Source organism: Esox lucius, chromosome 2, assembly GCF_011004845.1.
Source record: "Esox lucius isolate fEsoLuc1 chromosome 2, fEsoLuc1.pri, whole genome shotgun sequence".
NCBI classification, from domain to species: domain Eukaryota; kingdom Metazoa; phylum Chordata; class Actinopteri; order Esociformes; family Esocidae; genus Esox; species Esox lucius.
This window is the reverse complement of record NC_047570.1, coordinates 16,093,893-16,115,799: the sequence shown is the minus strand read 5'-3', so window position 1 is coordinate 16,115,799 and position 21,907 is coordinate 16,093,893. Positions and strand designations below refer to the sequence as shown.

Here is a 21,907-nt window from a genome sequence, read left to right as displayed (position 1 = left end):
CTAGCTGCTTATTTATTCACATTGGGTTGTTGGGAAAGGTTCAGTGTTCTCTGGCAGAAAAGCAGTTAATCAGACAGGTTATATTCATATAAAAAAAAACTCTCCACCTGTCAATCATTAGCAGGTGGTTAATCCAGTCCTCCACCATATTTACTGGGACTTGGTGCATTGATCAGCAGCTCAGAGATAATGAACTTACAGGCAACTAGCTAAGAGTTTCGATTTTGTTTTGTAAGGAAATGAAGGACACAATAAAACAAAAGGTAAAAAATAAGACAGTTTATTTTCAGTTCCCAAAAGTCAATTTAAAAATTATATTTGCAAGCCATGGCCTGGTGTTATCAGATCTAAATTTGCCATATATATATATTTATATATATATATAGCACATCACAAAACAGAACAACTAACCATCAACAAGACAAGATAATGGTCTGTACAAAACTATACAACGTCCATTTAATATGCAGAAGAGGGCTTCAGGAGCAAATCTACCGCTTGGCACATCCTGAATTATGTTGTTGCCCCGGACTACCACTGTGACATGTCCTGGACATCACTATCAGTCTACTGAAGAGAAACACACTGAAACAAATATACATCAACCCCAACCATGGCCCTTGTAGAAAACATTTCTCATAACGTTCACACACTCGACTTGGAGGGAAATCTCAGAGGAAATTGGTGGGCATTTTCAACACAAGGACCATGAGAGGTCTGACGAGGCCATTACTTGTTATGTGTATAATCCAGTTTCTGAAATTCATGGGTAAACAGAGAGAAGCTGAGGAACATCACAGTGCTGTGGGTGGGTAATGGGGTTAGGAAAAGCTCAATTGCTAAAGCTTGTCCTCTAACAGGTTTGCATGAAGGGTGTCTGTGCGCACGTGTGTATTAGGGTAGCTCAAGATCTAAGGTATGAGATACTTGAGAGACTCTTGCCACAAGCACAGTTTGGATTGAGCTCCAGCGACGGAAGAGTTCTTCACTACAGACCAGACCATTTACTACACAATATAAAGGACTCCGCAGCCACTCAGTTCTACAATGCCAGATTTGTCTCCTGAAGGAGATTTGAGAGGGGCAAATCAAATGAAAAAAACAAACAAATAACCCAGTCTCTAAATTCTTAGCTGTTGGAAATGGACACATTACATACTATTACTTCTGCCTCTTTGCTCTACTCACACTGAATGACAGAGCCCAATTAACATACAATAGGATCTGAACAGTTTGGATCACTGTCCTTTATTAATGATTGACAGCACAATGTAGCACTAAACACGCTATGTTCATATGGACAAACCAGCAGCATCATTTGGGGTCCAGTTCTGACTGGAGGCTTACGAAACAGATTAAGGTATATCAAATACCTTTTAAAAACAATATCCTCAAATGATGTATCCTAAAGACACCATTGTTTTACTCACAGAAACAGAAAATACAGCATTCTAACAGCCATATCTCTGCACATAACAATGGAGGGATGCTATGCAGATTGGCTGGAAGAATATTATTTTTTGGGAGCTTCAACCCTTATACAAGTTCTCCCTCTGCTGATATCTGTCAGAACTGCACTTGGTTCCAGACAATAGTCAGGGAGTGTTCCAAGACCTCTCAGCAACTCATTTAGTGATGGTATGGCACATGGAGATCATATTTTGTGGAGTCCTGGGTTTTAAGTCTTAACAGATAATCTCTAGAGTCCAAAACGGGCTGGGGTGCGTTTTGGTGTCATGGGAGCCTCTTCTTTCCTTCCCGGGGTGCAGATTTTCACAGCCCTAATGAGAAAAAATTAAAAATTAGCTAAGAGAATGAGAATACTTGCTATGCCAAGACCAAAATGTTCACTGAAATCACACAACTATAGTGTAAATCAAGGCAGGGGAGGTAGCGAGCTTGCCAGCGACAGTTGTACTCAAACTATAAACTGAAAATGTGATGGAACATCCAAGTTTTATTGCATTGACCATATTATGCAATACATAATTGCATAATATGGGGGGGGGGGGGGGGGGGGGGCTAGCAGTGAAGGGGGGAGAGGCTAGCAGTGAAGGGGGGGAGAGGCTAGCAGTGAAGGGGGGGGAGGCTAGCAGTGAAGTGGGGGAGAGGCTAGCAGTGAAAGGGGGTAGATGCTAGCAGTGAAAGGGGGGAGAGGCTAGCAATGAAAGGGGGGAGAGGCTAGCAGTGAAAGGGGGGAGAGGCTAGCAGTGAAAGGGGGGAGAGGCTAGCAGTGAGAAGGGGGGAGAGGCTAGCAGTGAGAAGGGGGAAGAGGCTAGCAGTGAAGGTTGGAACAGGCTAGCAGTGAAGGTTGGAACAGGCTAGCAGTGAAGGTTGGAACAGGCTAGCAGTGAGGGGGGGGGCTAGCAGTGAGGGGGGGGGGGCTAGCAGTGAGGGGGGGGGGCTAGCAGTGAGGGGGAGGGGCTAGCAGTGAGGGGGGGGCTAGCAATGGGGGGGGGCTAGCAATGAGGGGGGGGGGGGCTAGCAATGAGGAGGGGAGAGGCTAGCAATAAGGAGGGGAGAGGCTAGCAATAAGGGAGGAAAGGGTAGCAATGAGGAGAGAGGCTAGCAGTGAGAGGGGAGAGGCTAGCAGTGAGAGGGGGTGGAGTGCTAGCAGTGAGGGGGGGTGGAGTGCTAGCAGTGAGGGGGGCAAAGTTAGCAGTGAAGGGGAAGAAGCCAGCAGTGAGGGGGGAGGCTAGCAGTGAGGGACAAGAGCTTCTAGGAGGACTGGAGGGGAATGAAGAGGGCAGTTTGTCCAGTGAGGCGGTACACCCAAGCTGACGCCACTGACAGCCCAATCTATCATCTTTAATTACAGCAGCGCGACACCCTGACATTCCCTTTCTCATTCCTCTCACACACCCACACAAACCAGCCAATTACAGCCATAAGGCCATAACCCTCTCCTTCACTTTATCCCCCATTCTGCCTCCCCAGCTCTCCCTCGTTCTGTCTCCGTCCACCCCCCCACCACACCCCAGGTAAAGTCACACCATGATGTCCTCAGGACTTCATATTTAATTCTTCACTTGATTCTTATAAACATACCGACGACTGTAATGCTTGTTCCCTGAAGGTCCCTCCTCCCACAGTGTCTAATCATTACCTAATTCATTCCTGCTCTTCAATGAGCCCAGCAGGTGTGGGACCGTACTGATACTTTCCTTGCCATCTCGCTCAGCGAACATGAACTACAGTCGTAATAATGTACATTAAATCGGCCATTTGGTACAAATCAACTCCCAAGCCAGCTCAGCGGACAAAGAATCAATGAGACTAAGGTAGGGGAAACCACCAGACTGGAAGATCTGTGGTGACCTCGGTTGATGCTCTAAGAAAGGCATATTAGGATTGTCCTCTTGCCCTGTGAAATCTGTCATAACTTAATCTGCAACTGAATTAATAGTGGGAGGACAACAACATACCATCTTAAAGTCAACACAATGGCTATTCTTGCAATATTTGCACATTAATGCATTTTTATCACTTCAAAATGAAAGTGATGGTATGACATCAATATCTCATGGTAAAGTTGCATTAGGGCACAAGCTTACCTTAAAATAGTGGCAAATTCAATGCAGGAGGAGTGCTCCAAAAATATGAAGATCCGAAGCAAGAAGCATTATCAATGCCGTTTTTTAAGTCCTGATCTGGTGATCATCCCAGTGTCTGTAACTATGGCCATGTCCCCAGTGGGCTGAGTATGTCTAGGAACCAGTCTGACATGGTGCATATCTGAATTGGAGTGGAGCCATCTACATGGATAAAGGGATTGGCGTCCTGGCGCTTCATTTACATAATCCAACTGTTCTTCTGCAAAACTATTGAAATTCAAAATGTATTCCTTTGATTTGAACAACAATTTATAATTTACTAAATCTAAGCTTATTCTACAAAGAAATCGTGTTTTCTTAATCTTAAATATCTAACATTCAGAGCCAACCCCTCTGGACAAAAGAGAAAACTTCATGGAAGATTGTATCAAAGCGTGGTTTGACTGTGGAGAAAGCCTCAACTGCCACGTATTTTAAGGGCTCTTTGAGGCCCGTTCTCCTCTCCACAAACAGGCGGATGGTAAATCAGGAGCAACACAGAGGGAAGAAAGAAGCACCCGTATAATATTAGAGGAAAACATCAGGCCAACTGCTTCAATGGTCTATTCCATGAAGTTAGTCAAAACAGTTTTGTACCCTGTATATATTACTGTATTTATGAGATATGTCAACAGCAAAGGTCAAAAAATTGCTGGAGTGCATCTTTTAAAGTGAGCCCAGTCATCTGAATGACAAAGAACTGTGGTTGAATGGTGGCCCATCAACCTGCTGAAGCTTGTGTTGGCAGGCAGGAGGACAAAAGAGCCCACAAGAGAAGGCCTAATCTAATTCTTAATCCTCAGCTTTGAATGTGATTATTTTGGGAGATGTCTGTCTGCCCACACAAAGATAAACCTACTGATTAATTAACAATAAAACTGTTATTTCTTTCCAACCAAAGCTTTTACTTTTTTGCGAGCCGTGTGGAACAAAATTAATTTTTCAGTTTAATTTGAAAATGAACGCCGGCTCCTTTCTATCCACAGCTGTGGCACCAGTTAAACTGAGGCAGTAATGGAGGTTAGCCAGGAGTCAATATTATTTCATCTAGTCTTGTCTGGAGGGACTGGAGGTGAGAAAAGCTCATCATTGAGAGAGAGAGAGAGAGAGAGAGAGAGAGAGAGAGAGATAGAAAAAAGATAAGAGAGGCAGACAGAATGAGAGGCAGAGAAGCTGTCAAATGAACCAGTTTCTACATAGACTCCATTCAGCAGCCTGTCTGACTAGATGAGGGTACATGTGATTTTACCTGACGCTGCTTATGTTACTCTTCTTGTCCTGGTCCTCCCTCCTGCTCCTCAGCTGCTGCTGTGCCAGCGACATCTCCTCCTCCATGTTAGTGATCTCCTCCTTGGCCCGCCGACGGTTTTCCTGCACGGAGAGCAAGGAACAGATGGGTGAGTGGAGAGACGAAAACAGAGACGTCTGAAATGAACCTGGAGACATCGGGAGCAGTGGGAGTAAGTAACAAGAACGCACCATCCTGCTCTTCCCAGCCTGTTTGACGCTGTAGAACATGGGTCCCAGCTCCGCCAGCCATTCTCCATCCACGGCTGTCACACACTGCATGTACTCCTACAGGAGGGAGGGAAGACAGGTTAACAACACCCGGAGACGAGGGAGGGACGACACAGGTTAACAACACCCGGAGACGAGGGAGGGACCACACAGGTTAACAACACCCGGAGACAAGGGAGGGACGACACAGGTTAACAACACCCGGAGACAAGGGAGGGACGACACAGGTTAACAACACCCGGAGACGAGGGAGGGACGACACAGGTTAACAACACCCGGAGACGAGGGAGGGACGACACAGGTTAACAACACCCGGAGACGAGGGAGGGACGACACAGGTTAACAACACCCGGAGACGAGGGAGGGACGACACAGGTTAACAACACCCGGAGACGAGGGAGGGACGACACAGGTTAACAACACCCGGAGACGAGGGAGGGACGACACAGGTTAACAACACCCGGAGACGAGGGAGGGACGACACAGGTTAACAACACCCGGAGACACAGGCATGGTTGCGTGGAGGTCAGCCATCTCACCTTAGTGGTCATGACCAGCTCGTGGTAAGTGATGTAGTCGGGGGTGTAGCCCATGCCAAACAGGGAGCTGGTGGGGTGGAGGTGACAGGGCATGCCCGTCCGCACGTTAACATACTCCCCGATCCCCTTCAGTTTGGCCGCCTGGTGGAAGTAGGCAGCGCAGATGCACTTCCGGATGACGTCCCAGTCCGAGCCACAAGACACTAGGTTCATCCGCTGCTGCACCATGATGTCTTTAAGCTGGGAGCGCACCTCACGCACCTGGAACACGGAGGCGTTAGCCATCGGAACGACCAATAAAACAGGGTGTGTAGGCCCCGAGACATGGGCAGAGAGGCGCTCAGAGGCCAGGACCGCTGACTGACCTTACGCATGGCCTTGGTGTGGATGAAGTGCTCGTTGCACCAGATGCTGGAGTAGTTGTTGTTCTTCCACTGCAGGTAGACGTTCAGGTAGGTCAGGTGGTCACTCTCCGGGACAGAGAACTTCTCCCTCACCTGGTCACTCTCCTCCTCACGACCCTGAATGGTCAGATAAGCGGGGGAGTTCACACAACCAAACCAAAACGTGACGGTAATATTCCTTGGCAGACACGAAAGAAGAAAAGCAACATAAGCGACACGCGCTGATTGGCCGGCGATCTGAGCGATGTCTACCTTGGGCCTGTAGAAGATGGCGGGGACAGACAGCATGGAGACGATGATGAGGATGTCAGCACTGCAGCCCATGTCACACGACACAATCAGCATCTTGGACAGAGCCGGGTCCAAAGGAAACTCCACCATCATCCTCCCAGTGGGCGTCAGGGCACCTGGGGGGGGACAAGGTTAACTGCTACACAACGTGTCTGGGGGAGGAGGAGCTGGAGAACATGATACAGGTGACAACCTCCTTTTTAAAGCCCAGAGAGAGAGGATAAAAGGGCTGACATTGGAGAATGCTTATGGGAAGATTTCACATGACATTTTGCCAGCTCTGATTTCAATAACTTGACAGACTAAGGAGCGAGGAGGGTGAAGTGCAGGGACAATATTTTCCTTAACAAGTTAGATTGTATCTAAATATGGAATATTGGGTAATTTGTCTTGTTCCATTGGCAAAACTGTTTGCAGTTCTCTGCTATAGCCTGAGGTACCTACCATTTAACCAAACTATTGCTTTGTTTCATCATCCAACTGTCTCACACCAGGTAGCTATTATTTTGGCTGTGGAGCTACTTATAACTCCGGGAGAAAATCTTCCACTTCATCTTCCATTAAGAGGCCTCGTTTTGAGAGGCCTTGCTTGAGACCCACCTGTGTTGTCCAGGGCCCCCAGGATCCAGAGCTGGTACATGGAGTTGAGCATGTTGTCCTCCGGCGGGGGGTCCATGAAGTGGAAGAGCAGAAGGTCCTGCACCCCCAGGGACTTGAGCAGCAGCACCACATTGGCCAGGTTGGTCCGCTGGATCTCTGGGATGGTGGTGGTCAACATCTCATTCTTAAAGGCGCTCTGGGTGTAAAGCCTGGTCGAACAACGGAGGACGGGGGACAGTAAGTAGTAGTCACCAAGCAGCCATACATTTGGTTCCGAATGCTCCAGCCAGTTCCAGGTGCGGAGGGGCAGTCTAACCGGGGCGGGTAAACCCACTTGGCATGGCCAGTGTGACAATGACATGGTGCCTGACAGACCACCGCGACATCAGTGCTCTGTGTGGATGTCTACAGAACAACTACCGTATACTCGACCAGGCGAAAGTATTTAAAGCAGCACCTGGTCGGGTGGAGGCCCATAGGTCTGGTCTAACAGAGCATCTGTGAACAGTTTCACTGAGTAGTTCATCTGTCTGAAGAGAACACAATGAGGGAGTGGCCCGAGTGTTTGTGTGTGTGTGGATGTATGCTGGGTTGTGTTTGTGTGTGTGCGGATGTATGCTGGGTTGTGTTTGTGAACTCGGGCTGGAGCAGTGCTCTGTGTGTGTGTGTGTGTGTGTGTGTGTGTGTGTGTGTGTGTGTGTGTGTGTGTGTGTGTGTGTGTAGTCACAGCTAATACAGGCTTTAAGTGGCAGATTCTCCACACCAAGTCAAGTCACCCAGCATGACACACACATCACCACCACCCCCCTTAACGCCAAGGCCGCTCACCCAAAAGCTCCAGTCCTAAATTGATTCTTCACAGATCTTTGTGTGTGTGTGTGTGTGTGTGTGTGTGTGTGTGTGTGTGTGTGTGTGTGCGCGCACACGTGTGTACGAGAGAAAGAAATAAACAGAGTGAGAAGGGAAGGGTGTTAATCTCGGTAAAGGGGACTTCTATAAGCATTCACGTCTGTGTGTGTGTGTGTGTGTGTGTGTGTCACCATATCCCCCAACTTGGAGATGTGAGGTAATGTGAAACATCTGAGAGAAGGGGCTTTTGTGTCACATTTTTCCTGCTGTAAACAGACTTAAACTGCATGAAATCCTGTGGAGATTAGGTACCCCCCTCCCCCCCCCCCACCCAACCCCTGTTGACTGAAGGCATGGAGGCAGCACAGAGGACCGAACACTGGCCGTCTCAGACACAGAGGCACTTCAGATCACATCCGTTTGACAGACCACCGTACATCACAGCCCTCACGCTGTTAGTGGGTTTTCTACCTTTTGGGGGAGATCAGCTGAACGAGATAACAGGAAAAGCGGGGAGAATGGCGTAACTGATCCAGTGTCGCCCGGACCCAGACACACATGAACGGGGGGAAGGTATGGATGATCTAAGGGTCGGCCTCAGACTGTAGCACGCGGATGTCAGTGGACTGAAGACTATCAGGGGAAAACAAGTTGTCTTTCTTCAAGAACAGTGTCCGTCCTGATACCTCGGCTGGGCCACGTGGATAACACAGCACGACCTCGCGTTTAATGACATCCTACCGTACGACATCGGAATGTTCTGGTTACGCTGGGGACCGGGACGGAGGCAGACCAACTGAGGATGTGATGCGTGGTGTTTGTCCGTGTGTGTGTGTGTCAGGGTTATTCACTACCTGTAGCACTGGCCCGGTCCGGTACGTCCTGCTCTGCCCGCGCGCTGGTTGGCATTAGCCTGACTGATCGGGTACACCTGCAGGGCATCCATGCCAATGCGAGGGTTGAACACCTGTCAATCAAAGACGACAACACATCAGTAGCAGAAACCCCCTGCAGAGATCGAACAGTCTAACCAGTCTCATCAGTTCCCCGTTGTGGGGAGAAAGGGCACCTTCAGCTTGCAGTATCCAGCGTCCACAACAAACATTATGCCGTCCACGGTCAGGGAGGTCTCAGCAATGTTGGTGGCAACAATGCACTTCCTCACGCCGTCTGGAGCCTTGGAGAAGAAAACAAAGACATCGGCTGATCGTCACTTAACATGAACAGGACGTGTAAGTTGTTGGTGGTACGTCCAAGGTGCCTGTGGGAAACCACAGCATGTTAACAGTCCATGTCACTGGATACCTTCTGGAAGATCTTGGCCTGGAGGTCAGAGGGCAGCTGGGAGTAGATGGGTAGTACCGCCAGAGGAGGAGCACTCTCGAGGTCCTCCAGGCGCTCGATGATCTGATCTGACGTCACCTCAATGTCCTCCTGGCCAGGCATGAAGATGAGGATGTCTCCCCACATACCGCTCAGGTGGATCTGCAGGGCCTGTTTCACTGCTGCCTCCACATAGTCCTCCTGGGGAGTCTATACACAACACACAACACACTGACCATAGTCCTCCTGGGGAGTCTATACACAACACACTGACCATAGTCCTCCTGGGGAGTCTATACACAACACACTGACCATAGTCCTCCTGGGGAGTCTATACACAACACACTGACCATAGTCCTCCTGGGGAGTCTATACACAACACACTGACCATAGTCCTCCTGGGGAGTCTATACACAACACACTGACCATAGTCCTCCTGGGGAGTCTATACACAACACACTGACCATAGTCCTCCTGGGGAGTCTATACACAACACACTGACCATAGTCCTCCTGGGGAGTCTATACACAACACACTGACCATAGTCCTCCTGGGGAGTCTATACACAACACACTGACCATAGTCCTCCTGGGGAGTCTATACACAACACACTGACCATAGTCCTCCTGGGGAGTCTATACACAACACACTGACCATAGTCCTCCTGGGGAGTCTATACACAACACACTGACCATAGTCCTCCTGGGGAGTCTATGCACAACACACTGACCATAGTCCTCCTGGGGAGTCTATGCAGAAAACACTGACCATAGTCCTCCTGGGGAGTCTATACAGAAAACACTGACCATAGTCCTCCTGGGGAGTCTATACAGAAAACACTGACCATAGTCCTCCTGGGGAGTCTATACACAACACACTGACCATAGTCCTCCTGGGGAGTCTATACACAACACACTGACCACAGGCCTGTCAGAGTTAACTCTTCACATGCTCATCTGTAGCCACGTAACTGCATCCCAATTGCATCATTATTTCTTTACCGCATGGAATCTCATAGACCATTTTATATTAAATATTAAATGGCTATGTTGACTAGCTGTAATAATAAAACAAAACATTGAAAAAACATACATACATGATTAGAATATGATGGGAGAGGTTAGAAGAATACCTTGCTGAATAAGATGTCAACAGGGAATGTTCTTCCTGGAATGTGGAATATGGGAACGTTGCCGAAGAAAGCTGCAAATTTGTCAGAGTCCATGGTGGCGGAGGTGACAATCAGCTTGAGGTCAGATCGCCTTGATACAACCTGGATGAAAAAGAGGGTTATAATTCTTACAATCCAACTGAAGAGGGTTATAATTCTTACAATCCAACTGAAGAGGGTTATAATTCTTACAATCCAACTGAAGAGGGTTATAATTCTGCTTACAACCCAACTGAAGAGGGTTTTAATTCTGCTCACAACCCAACTGAAGAGGGTTTTAATTCTGCTTACAACCCAACTGAAGAGGGTTATAATTCTGCTCACAACCCAACTGAAGAGGGTTATAATTCTGCTCACAACCCAACTGAAGAGGGTTTTAATTCTGCTCACAACCCAACTGAAGAGGGTTTTAATTCTGCTCACAACCCAACTGAAGAGGGTTTTAATTCTGCTCACAACCCAACTGAAGAGGGTTATAATACTTACAATCCAACTGAAGAGGGTTTTAATTCTGCTTACAACCCAACTGAAGAGGGTTTTAATTCTGCTTACAACCCAACTGAAGAGGGTTTTAATTCTGCTTACAACCCAACTGAAGAGGGTTTTAATTCTGCTTACAACCCAACTGAAGAGGGTTTTAATTCTGCTCACAATACAACTGAAGAAGTTTAAAATTCTGCTCACAACCCAACTGAAGCCTTTAAATGGAAAAAAAAAAGAAAATGAATTGCAGAAGCATCTCTCTGTTGAATGCTCTGCTCGGTCAGAAGTATCTTCTTTTTACTCTTTCATCATCCAATAAACACAGAAAAGCAGTGAGAGGAAGTCTCCAGTGTGTCCCTGACCTCTCGTAGCAGGCCGAACAGCACATCAGTGTTCAGGGAGCGTTCATGGGCCTCGTCCATGATGACAGCACTGTAGTGATCCAAGTCTGACTCCCTGAGAGACTCTCTCAGTAGGATACCATCCGTCATGTACTTTATTACAGTCTTCTCCGACGTACAGTCCTCAAAACGGATGGCATATCCAACCTGCAAAGCAAAACAATACAGTGGTGAACTACATATTTTTACAATCACCATATATATTAGGGCAGAGGTAATCAACCCGGTCCTCAGCCATTCCATTTCAAAACATCAGGATCGCTTTACAACTGCCACAACATGTTTTCTACCTGCGATAAAGTAATGTAAACCATACTCTGTCATCAATAAGGGTAAGACAATTTTAACTTCTGTGACCCAGTTAAACCCAGTGTGCGATTCCTGTAGTAGTTTAAGAAATCCTGCACTATGCCTGCGGCCTCCCTCATTTAACTCTCTTGTCCTGTCACTCTCCCTGTCTGGCCTTCACTTCCAATGAACAATACTTGAGTAAACTCATCTGAAATCAAGGGCAGTTTAATTTCACCTATCAATGTAATCATTAACCAATTCTGTAGGTAATCTTCTGTGTAGTACATGAAGCCGGAATTAACCAAAGGGTCCATAATCATTTAGAAAATGTTGCTTTCTTTAACAGAATGAACACATCAAAGCAATACTGGACACAAAATAGATCAACTGCTGGCAGTCTCTTCTTTTACCTCTCTAAAGAAAAACAGACAAATAATAAATGCTGACCAAAGAGTAAATCATTTGATTAAATTACATCGTACTTTCTCCAAAAATTTATTTTAATTGAAACAGAGGATTAATGAGATGAATCGTAAAAAAAGCGCAACAGTTAATTAATGTGTAGGTCAGCATTTAAAATTCGGTATCTGTCATTAATGAGATCTGGAACGGTCATGTCCTGTAACGTTTTAGTTCACTTTACACTCTTAATGCTTATTAAAAGGAATTTATTCTAGGGAGAATGACTGCATGTGGGTGAAATAACTGGTACTTTGTCAGCTGAGATGGTGATTAGTTTCGCATGACTCAAATTTGATAATTTCATTTCTCAATCATGCCAACTACCCAAATATTTGGTGAGATGGCTCCCTCATTTCCCTCAATCACATTCAAATGAATGCATACTAGGTGACTGGTGAGAAACGGGATTGAGACCAGCTGATTTACACGCTAATGGTGTAGTATCGCGGTATAACAATGTGTTTAAAATAATATTCTTAATGGATCATTAATGAGACTTAACAAAAATCTTAATGAATTGTATTGTGAATGTATCCCATAAATCTAACTAGCAATAACCTGTTGACATTCCTTTTCCATCCAAAATGATAATTTTCCAAAGGCCCAGCACAGCACAAGCCTGAGACACTGCCCTCTGACCCACTTGTTGGCTTATCTTATTGCAGGTTAGTAATTCATTTATCCTTGGCTTCCGCTTCTCCAAAATGGCTGTTGCTTTCGCTATCAGGTTGTTTTATACTTGTTTTTACCAGCAAGCTGTGATGTTGTAGGTGGTACACACAAAACATGACTTCACCAATAAACTTTTTTCTATCAATATCATTATTTTTTAATCATGATATTGATATTGTTTCAAAGCCTACCCATATGTTAAACTACTGAAATTCATATTCTCTGCAAGGTGACATCAGTCCCATGTTGGGAAATATTTGTAAGAAAAATTTTAAACAATTGAGAAAGACAACGCGTCTCTTGCTTTTAAACTTTGATGTTGACAGCGCTTCACTGCCCCAAAAATAAATCACATTAAGTATGCGCAGCGGAACCAATCTATCAGCCATGGGCTAGGAGAATTAAACTCCGTAAATTGTAGAATGGTTGTGTTGTATCGTCTATGAAAGGCCACTAGATGGTGGTGGTGGGCAATACATAAATTCAACCTTTAAAAAGGAGAAAACCCAAAAACACTCCACAAGAAAACATGAGTTTCACTGTAGATTGCACCGTGAATATTGATATCTGGTGGACAAAACACCACTAATATTCGGGCATACCTCTACACCTTTATTAATTGAATTTATATTCATGAATAACACTACCAATATATTTGAAAGGAATTAGGATAAGAGTGCTACAATGCTAATGTATGATAAGCATACGAAAGTATGAAATAAGTGGGCCTATTTTAACATGCTTAAGTATACACTCACCTAAAGGATTATTAGGAGCACCATACTAATACTGTGTTTGACCCCCATTCGCCTTCAGAACTGCCTTAATTCTACGTGGCATTAATTCAACAAGGTGCTAAAAGCATTCTTTAGAAATGTTGGCCCATATTGAAAGGAAAGCATCTTGCAGTTGATGGAGATTTGTGGGATGCACATCCAGGGCACAAAGCTCCCGTTCCACCACATCCCAAAGATGCTCTATTGGGTTGAGATCTGGTGACTGTGGGGGCCATTTCAGTACAGTGAACTCATTGTCATGTTCAAGAAACCAAATTTAAATGATTCAAGCTTTGTGACATGGTGCATTATCCTGCTGGAAGTAGCCATCAGAGGATGGGTACATGGTGGTCATAAAGGGATGGACATGGTCAGAAACAATTCTCAGGTAGGCCGTGGTATTTAAACGATGCCCAATTGGCACTAAGGGGCCTAAAGTGTGCCAAGAAAACATCCCCCACACCATTACACCACCACCACCAGCCTGCACAGTGGTAACAAGGCATGATGGATCCATGTTCTCATTCTGTTTACGCCAAATTCTGACTCTACCATCTGAATGTCTCAACAGAAATCGAGACTCATCAGACCAGGCAACATTCTTCCAGTCTTCAACTGTCCAATCTTGGTGAGCTTGTGCAAATTGTAGCCTCTTTCTCCTATTTGTAGTGGAGATGAGTGGTACCCGGTGGGGTCTTCTGCTGTTGTAGCCCATCCGCCTCAAGGCTGTGCGTGTTGTGGCTTCACAAATGCTTTGCATTTGTGAAGCCAACAAGTGGTTATTTCAGTCAAAGTTGCTCTTCTATCAGTTTGAATCAGATGGCCCATTTTCCTCTGACCTCTAGCATCAACAAGGCATTTTCACCCACAGGACTGCCGCATACTGGATGTTTTTCCCTTTTCACACCATTCTTTGTAAACCCTAGAAATGGTTGTGCGTGAAAATCCCAGTAACTGAGCAGATTGTGAAATAATCAGACCGGCCCGTCTGGCACAAACAACCATGCCACGCTCAAAATTGCTTAAATCACCTTTCTTTCCCATTCTGACATTCAGTTTGGAGTTCAGGAGATTGTCTTGACCAGGACCACACCCCTAAATGCATTGAAGCAACTGCCATGTGATTGGTTGTTTAGATAATTGCATAAATGAGAAATTGAACAGGTGTTCCTAATAAACCTTTAGGTGAGTGTACATATTACTATATAAATAGTACTCAAACACTATTATTGTACATAAAGTACAAATTAAGTAGTTCCATAATGATATACTTAATTATACTTTATTTTTTGCTTGGGATGTGACCCATAGATTTTGGCCCTTGTGGCTGCTATAAGCCAGCTGAATGCTCACCTCCTCTCCCAGGTTGCTGCCCAGTTCTTCACTGACTCTCTTGGCCACACTCATGGCCGCCACTCTGCGGGGCTGGGTGCAGCCCACCATGCCGTAGCTTGTGTAGCCGTCCTCGTGGAGGTACTGGGTCAGCTGGGTGGTCTTCCCACTGCCCGTCTCCCCCACCACAATCACAATGCTGTTGTCTCTGGAGAAAACAGAATAACTACATCAAAACCCTGGCAGGACCTTTTCAACTGAAATCTGGAAAACCTGATAAAAATGCACACGTCAATGATTTACAAACAGTATCCAACATGATTAATCATGTGGTCAGATTGTTGCAGTTGAGGGACCTTATGTGTGTCTTTTCTCCCGAGAAACCTGGCTGATTTATGCCTGTGTCAGGAGACATCAGCTGTCAGTCTCAGAACCAGGTCTAACAGACATGCTGCATTATGGAAGTGTGGAGGTTTATTGCGGCCTGATCAAAGCTTATATGGATGTGTGTAAGCATGTGTGTTGCTGGGTGCAACGGAAACTTCTGGCATAATTGTCGAATCTGAAGGGTCACGTCTTGTTATACTGAAAGCTCCTAACATAATGATGATATACTGATATGGCTCCTCTTGAGTTTGTTATATTTCATTATCAGTGTGCTTTCAAACCATTAGAAAAGTGCAGATTATTTTCTTATGCTTCCAATTATAAATAAAAATATAAATTGCTAAAATGGGGACCGACCGATTGTTTGAGGGAACAGCTGACTCTCGGTCACCCCAACATTTTTTAAGCGCAAATGGCTCTACTTCCCAAAGTGTCCCGGCCAGGCTACATCCTGTAGGTACCTGATGATGTTGAGCAGCTGCTGCCGGACAGCGAAGATGGGCAGATACTGCCTCTGCTCCAACAGAGTCTTCTTCTTAGCAAACTCACTGCTGGCCTCACTCTTATCTTTCATGTGGTCCGCAAACTTTTGCTCTGTTCTAGAAGGGAGCCGAGAGGGAGTGAGGCAATTACGACAGCAGTTCTTGATGCATTTCGAAACAGCACCTTTAAAAAACATCCCAAAGCTAAACATGTAATGTGCCTTCTGTAAAGTGGTTGTTACCTGTAGTCCACCTTGCCATCCTCTCCAACTGGCTTGCCCCCAGAGATATCCGCCTCCTCAGTCTTCTTCACGCCCATGATGTCCCCCAGCTTGGTGCCCGCCAGCTCCCAGTGTTTCTGTTGAGCCTGCGGGGAAAATGAACCTTTCAATGACACTCCAGTATTCAGAATGACAGTAACCATGCCATCCACTCCACTATCAGGGCTTGGAAATAACGATGGTCCCGGGCCAGTAAAAAGTCCAGTCGGGACTAATCAAACTAGCAAGTCACTGTCCCGATCGGGTTGGTAAAATAATAATGGCATTATAAACTCCACATCCTCCAGTTGTTTCGCACAAATAACTAACTACCTTGCAGCTCCTTTCGCGCGCTGTTGGCCAGTCAAGAGTTGAGCAGTGACGTGACACGCGGCTGTCTGGTATTGTTTTTCAATAAAACATAAAAACCTGCGCGAGTCGCTCAATTGAAGAAGGCAGTGAAGGATAACTACAAGCTCAAATGAAAGAGAACATTTTAACCCCAGTGCAAAAATGATTAACCTGTTTCGACGTCTGTAGAACTCATATGCACTGTGTCGTTCCCGGCAAGAGTGGACAAATGTGGGTCTTTTTACAAAGGCACTGACATTCAACTCTTTTTATTTCTGTGTTTCCCAATCCCTGTCCTGGGGACCCAAAGGGGTGCACGTTTATGTTTTTGCCCTAGCACATCGGTTTTAAATGTTGCCCTACCACTTAAACACTTGCTTGATGTAATCAACCAATCATCAGGACTTTCATTTGGATCAGGTGTGTGAGTGCTTGGGCAAAAACAAAAAAATGCGCCCCTTTGGGTCCCGAGGACCAGGATTGGGAAACACTATCATTTTTATAATTAGAAATGTAATGAAAGAAATACAAATATGTTGTTTTATATATCCAGAATGCATATCATAAATGATTAATCATGTTAAGTAACAAAAGTATTGGTTCTATGTTTTAACACTGATGAATTACAACACTTGGGAGGAGTGGACAGTGAACAATAAAACGTGGGCCAGTAAGTTTCAAACCCATAGGCCCAGTGGCAAAAGAAATGGTAAGGTTGAGACCTGACTATAGCGGGGTATTCCCTCCGCTCGGCATACCTTTTTGCGTTCCTTCTGCTCGCGGTGCTTGCGGACCAACTGGCTGCCCTTGCGGGAGATGATGGCCAGGTCAGAGGTGGGATCTTTCACAGGGATGACCGGCTCCGGCTACAGCAAGGTAAGACCCAGAGAGACATCAGCAACATTCACTGCAGTGGTTTTCAAACTCTTTTTTTAATTTTATTTAAATGACAAAACATTATGACACAAATGACAAAAGGAAAAAGGGCATTCTCAAAACATACAGTATGAAGTTATCTTAATATGCATAATTAATTAATAATAACCTGAGCTAATGCGTTTGCATAATGTCATAATCCGTAATAACAGCTCTATCATTTTCTCTTTTTCTTATTAATAAAAACAGTGGGAAATCTCTAGATGCAGAGTTCTATATTTATTCAGTATATTTCTGTGTCATGTCTCCCTCTTTGTCAGAGTGTAAAATCCACATAGGGTCATATTAGCTGAGCTGGGAATGTATCAGGCAGCAGAGACGGTGTCAATCAAGAGCATGTTACCTAAACAGAGCGATTTTAATCACGTTTGCTACAGTGGTTAGTGTGTGGTGACCACCCGTTGGTTGTTTTGTTTGGTCTAGTAAGCAGGCCTGGTCTATAGGTCACAGTGTGTAGACAGTACATCATAAGGATGTGAAGGTGTAGTGTACATATGTCTGGAGTGAATGAAGCACTGCATTGTCACCTGCTTGGTGAAGACTATCCTCCCATCCAAGAAGGGAGGGACCAGGTTGTGAACCAGCAGGTGGACTTTGGCAGCGTTGTCCTCCTCAAAGTCTTCATCCACCTCCAGCCTCTGAACCACTCCGCTGGTCAGCATACGATTAGTCTCCCAGCGCTCATTATCCTGGCAGACAGGAGGAACACACCATCAGACGGGCACCGCGGCAGGCGGGCACCGCGGCAGGCGGGCACCGCGGCAGGCGGGCACCGCGGCAGGCGGGCACCGCGGCAGGCGGGCACCGCGGCAGGCGGGCACCGCGGCAGGCGAGCACCGCGGCAGGCGGGCAGACATACCTCATTAATTTGCCGTCTCTGGGCAGAGATGCGTTTCTGTGTCTGCTTCTGCAGGATCTGCTCCCTCTTCTTCACGTACTCCTCAGAAGTGGAGGTCAAAGGGTTGTGGAATTCATCATAGCCTTCGTCCATCATGTACCAGTCTCTGTCCGCTTGCTGAAACACCACAGGGGGGAAGTTATGACGTAGAAATGTGCTCTTAAGACTTTTAGCAGACCTGCTGAGACCACATGACCACTAACCTTCTGGTCCTCCTCCCACTGTTCCTTCTCATCCTCATTATCAAAGGCGATGCCATCCTCTCCTTCATTCTTACCTGGGGCACAAAGATAACACGAACCCTCTCAGAGCATTAACAAGAGGTTAAATGTGACTGAAGCAATGGGTCGGGGGAAGGGGGGGGGGTGTACCTTTCCCACGGGACAAACGGGGAGTGGAGCCTAAATGCTTCCGGTCATTGGCCCATTCGTTGTACTTGTATGATGGGGTGGGAAGGGGTGTGTCATCAGGATACCGGCCTCTGACTGACCTGGAAAAAGAAACAAGTTCAGGGATAATGGAATGATTTGCACATATGAATCAGAGTGCAACAACCAAACATTTGCTCTGTCTAAACCAGGGAACAGCAGCCTGCAGCTTCCTGGCCATCTATACATTTCATAACATAATTTCTAAGTATACATTTTCACCTTGCAGTCCCAATACTAAAATAAATGCAGTATAGGCCTGGCAAAGCATAATCGGAGAAGAAACTCACAAATGTGGTGGGGTCACTGGGTTGCAGATGATTTATCCTTGTTTTATGTTAATAGAACAGCAAAACTCTTACATATGGCCCAGTGAATTTATATTCGTACCCCAAAAAATACTATTTGGAGAGTCTAAGGTAACCAGATCATAAAAACAAGATACATTTTGAATGGGAAATGTGCACCGCTGAAACACCCGATGCAGATCTGAGGTGAGACGCGCGCGCATGTTGCTAGTGTTTAGCTGCTGTTGCTTACTTCTCCCTCCTCTCACTCTCCCGTCCTGAGCGGGGGCTGCGCTCCGATCGCTCAGACCTGTCCGAGTCCTTGTGCATAGGGGCCGGAGAGGGAGATTCCCAGTGGGAACGTCTCGAGCTGGCATAGCCACTGTCATCCTCATCCCAGCTGGTTCGCGAGGGGGTGCCATCTGAGTCACAGGGCAGGGGGAATGCAGGGGGAGACTGGTTAGTGTATTCTGCCTAACCACCACTTTAAGAAGCGCCTGTCCCGAAGGCGTGGCAGACTGACTGACCTTTAGGGCGGGTCTGTGGTGTGGGAGGCTCCTCCCTCTTGCTCCCTCTGCTAATGCGCTCAGAGGACCAGCCTTCTCTTTGTGAGCGTTCACTCCTGTCACTGCGGTCCCCGCGCTCTGAGCGGTTGCTGCCACGGCTGTGACTGCGCTCCCGCTCATCTGCCATCAAAACAGTTAGTCATTCCTTTAGTCAGGGAAATCACAGATCAACAACTGCTGCCACCAAACTATTCATAGTCTCTTTACAGACAGATGTACCAATGTCTGGGCTTATGCTTATGTATAGAAACAATAGCAAGGCAAGCCATGTCCACATACGAACACAGCTCAGTTCAGCTATAATTTAGCAAGTTTGACAAGTGGAGAATACATTTGTCAACTAGCTGTCGCTTCATTTGCTTTCAAAAGAGAAGCTGTAAATATGAATACGATAACTTGTGGATACCAGCTTCTCTCTTAGACTATAAACTTGATGATTAGTGTTAAAAATGTCTCAAAAGAATAGAAGAATAAAAATAAATAAAAACAATGGTTAATATTACCACAAAATATTGTTCATGTTCACATTAAGTGGGTGCCATTATACAGAAATATTTTCGCATAGTGTTTCATCTTTTTGTACAAGTCCTAAACTAGCTTTTTTTGATGAATCAAGGGAGCGATAATTAGTTGACGAGTTTAATCTGGGGAGCTATCTCCAAGTTAAAAAAACAAGGAACATCTGCCATAAAAAAGGTTTAAGAATATCAATCTAGCAACTTTTCAGTTCCTGGCCTTAACGGTTAGGCTATTAGCATCCCCGGGTACCGTTGTGACATTAGATCGATGCCTTATTCACTACATTTATCGTCCCTCTGACATTTCAAGCAGCAGCTACCTGCTTCATAATTATCAGAAGAGTTGTCTGAAGAGGATTTTCTTTGTGCCTTGGACTGGGTTTTAAAACATAGAATATTAACGTTTGTGCATGCTTACTTCTGTCTCCCCTCCGATCTCTGTCCTTATCTCTGGTCCTCTCTCTGTCTTTCTCCCTCTCTCTATTCTTTTCCTCTTTGGAGGAGGCATACATTCCATGCTCCCGACGGTCTTTCTCCCTCTGCTGGTTCTTTCGACGAAATTCTTCGCTCACCCCTCCTGGATTAGAGGGTGTCTCTGAGCCAGTCACACGGTACTTTCTGCTACTTTATAAAACAGAATTAATGTCTGTTAAAATATACATACATGACATTATTTCAGACATTGAATTTAATGTATCTTGATAGACAGATAAAGAGGCAATGAAAACATTATTAATGACCGTAATGAAATGATTTCAAAACCATGTACCTCTCTTTTTTACCATCTTGCTCCTCCTCATCCTTGTCCTCTTCATCTGACTCAGAATCACTTTTCCCTTCTTCCCAGTCCTTATAGGAGGATACCTTGGACTTTTTGTTTTTCTGATCATCAATGTCAGCCTCAGTCTGCTCCCTGCCCTCACGCTCCTTTCTCTTTTGAGCTGCCAAGAGATCCAACCCAAGGAGAGAGGTGCGTGGAGTTGGCGCACGAAAGACATGAGGCTCTGCTGCTGCACTCTTCTTCTTTACCATCAGCCCGCCGACCTGCGTAGTGGGATCGTTGCCCTCCAGTCGGTGCAGTGACGCATCATCCTCCATGGTTTCGAAAAACTGTCAGGAGTTCAGACTACTTTTGTTATTGGATTAATTTATAACTAGCTAATTAGCTATTTGTCATGTTGCCAATGTGTCCTATAATACACAAAATCACTTAAAGGTTATCTCCATACGCAAATGACTTAAAATGTAGGAACTAACATAACTAGCTAGCTAATCTATAGAATTCAGGGTTAGGGGATGTATTATATGCTAACTTTAGCTAGCTAACTACGTAGCTAAGGTTAATAACTGGCTTGATGCACAGCATCACATAATTAAACATTATCAAAAAAGTATTTCATCAGCAAATTAACGCTACCTCATGAATAGCTAATATATAGCTCGTTAGCCAACATTTGAAATTAACGTAGAAATAGCAAGCTACGTAACACAGAAAGAAAATGACGAATTTAAATACTTCAGCACAGTTGTAAACCATACTCAATAAAACAAGGGTTACTTACCTTGATGTGCTTATCCAGAGGCTGGCTCTACTAACACTATCTGCAGTACAGTACTGCTGTTGGTAAGTAGACTAACTGGTATTTTTAGCAAGCTGGCTAACGTTAGCTAAGCCGGACACATGCATATACTGTCTTAAATGTAAATACAAAACGATGTTCAATAACATTAACAACACGAGTTATTGTGAAAATACAAGATATACAAGTACTGAAGACTGTGCATCCTACTGAAGATAATTTAAATCATAACGAAATACTACTATCTTTATTAAATTATGCGGGTTTTGTTTACAAAGATAGACGCCGCCATTGCTATCCCACAATGCCAAGGAATAGCCCCCGAAAAACTTTATTCAAATTCTGTATCAGAACAATGCACAATCTGAGTAGCTAACTTCTAACTAGAGGTGAAGGTATTATCTGTGTTTATGGGCAGCAACATAATTAAGTTGTCGATTTAAGTATCATGTATTCGCCAAACCTTCACGTTTAGTCTACTTCAAATTAGTTGTCCTCTCCACTCTTTG

General features: G+C 45.4%; 1 protein-coding gene across 2 annotated transcripts; it reads right to left on the bottom strand.

Moving 5' to 3' along the window:
- Positions 1-264: 264 nt before the first annotated feature.
- dhx38 (DEAH (Asp-Glu-Ala-His) box polypeptide 38) lies at positions 265-21,907 on the bottom strand. 2 transcript variants are annotated; one of them, XM_029123878.2, is made up of 25 exons: positions 21,381-21,907; positions 20,588-20,928; positions 20,237-20,442; positions 19,262-19,420; positions 18,988-19,156; positions 18,391-18,509; positions 18,223-18,296; positions 17,981-18,136; positions 17,649-17,810; positions 16,944-17,051; positions 15,817-15,941; positions 15,554-15,691; positions 14,727-14,913; positions 11,134-11,319; positions 10,250-10,390; positions 9,100-9,327; positions 8,864-8,971; positions 8,649-8,761; positions 6,946-7,154; positions 6,307-6,461; positions 6,016-6,171; positions 5,651-5,911; positions 5,073-5,168; positions 4,843-4,964; positions 265-1,781 (listed from the first exon to the last, which is right to left on the bottom strand). In XM_029123878.2, exons 2-25 carry the CDS (start codon positions 20,914-20,916, stop codon positions 1,700-1,702), a joined length of 3,789 nt encoding a protein of 1,262 aa, XP_028979711.1. In that variant the 5' UTR covers positions 20,917-20,928; positions 21,381-21,907; the 3' UTR covers positions 265-1,699. The 2 variants fall into 2 exon arrangements, with proteins under 2 accessions (XP_028979711.1, XP_028979712.1); XM_029123879.2 differs by having other exon boundaries at positions 20,237-20,439.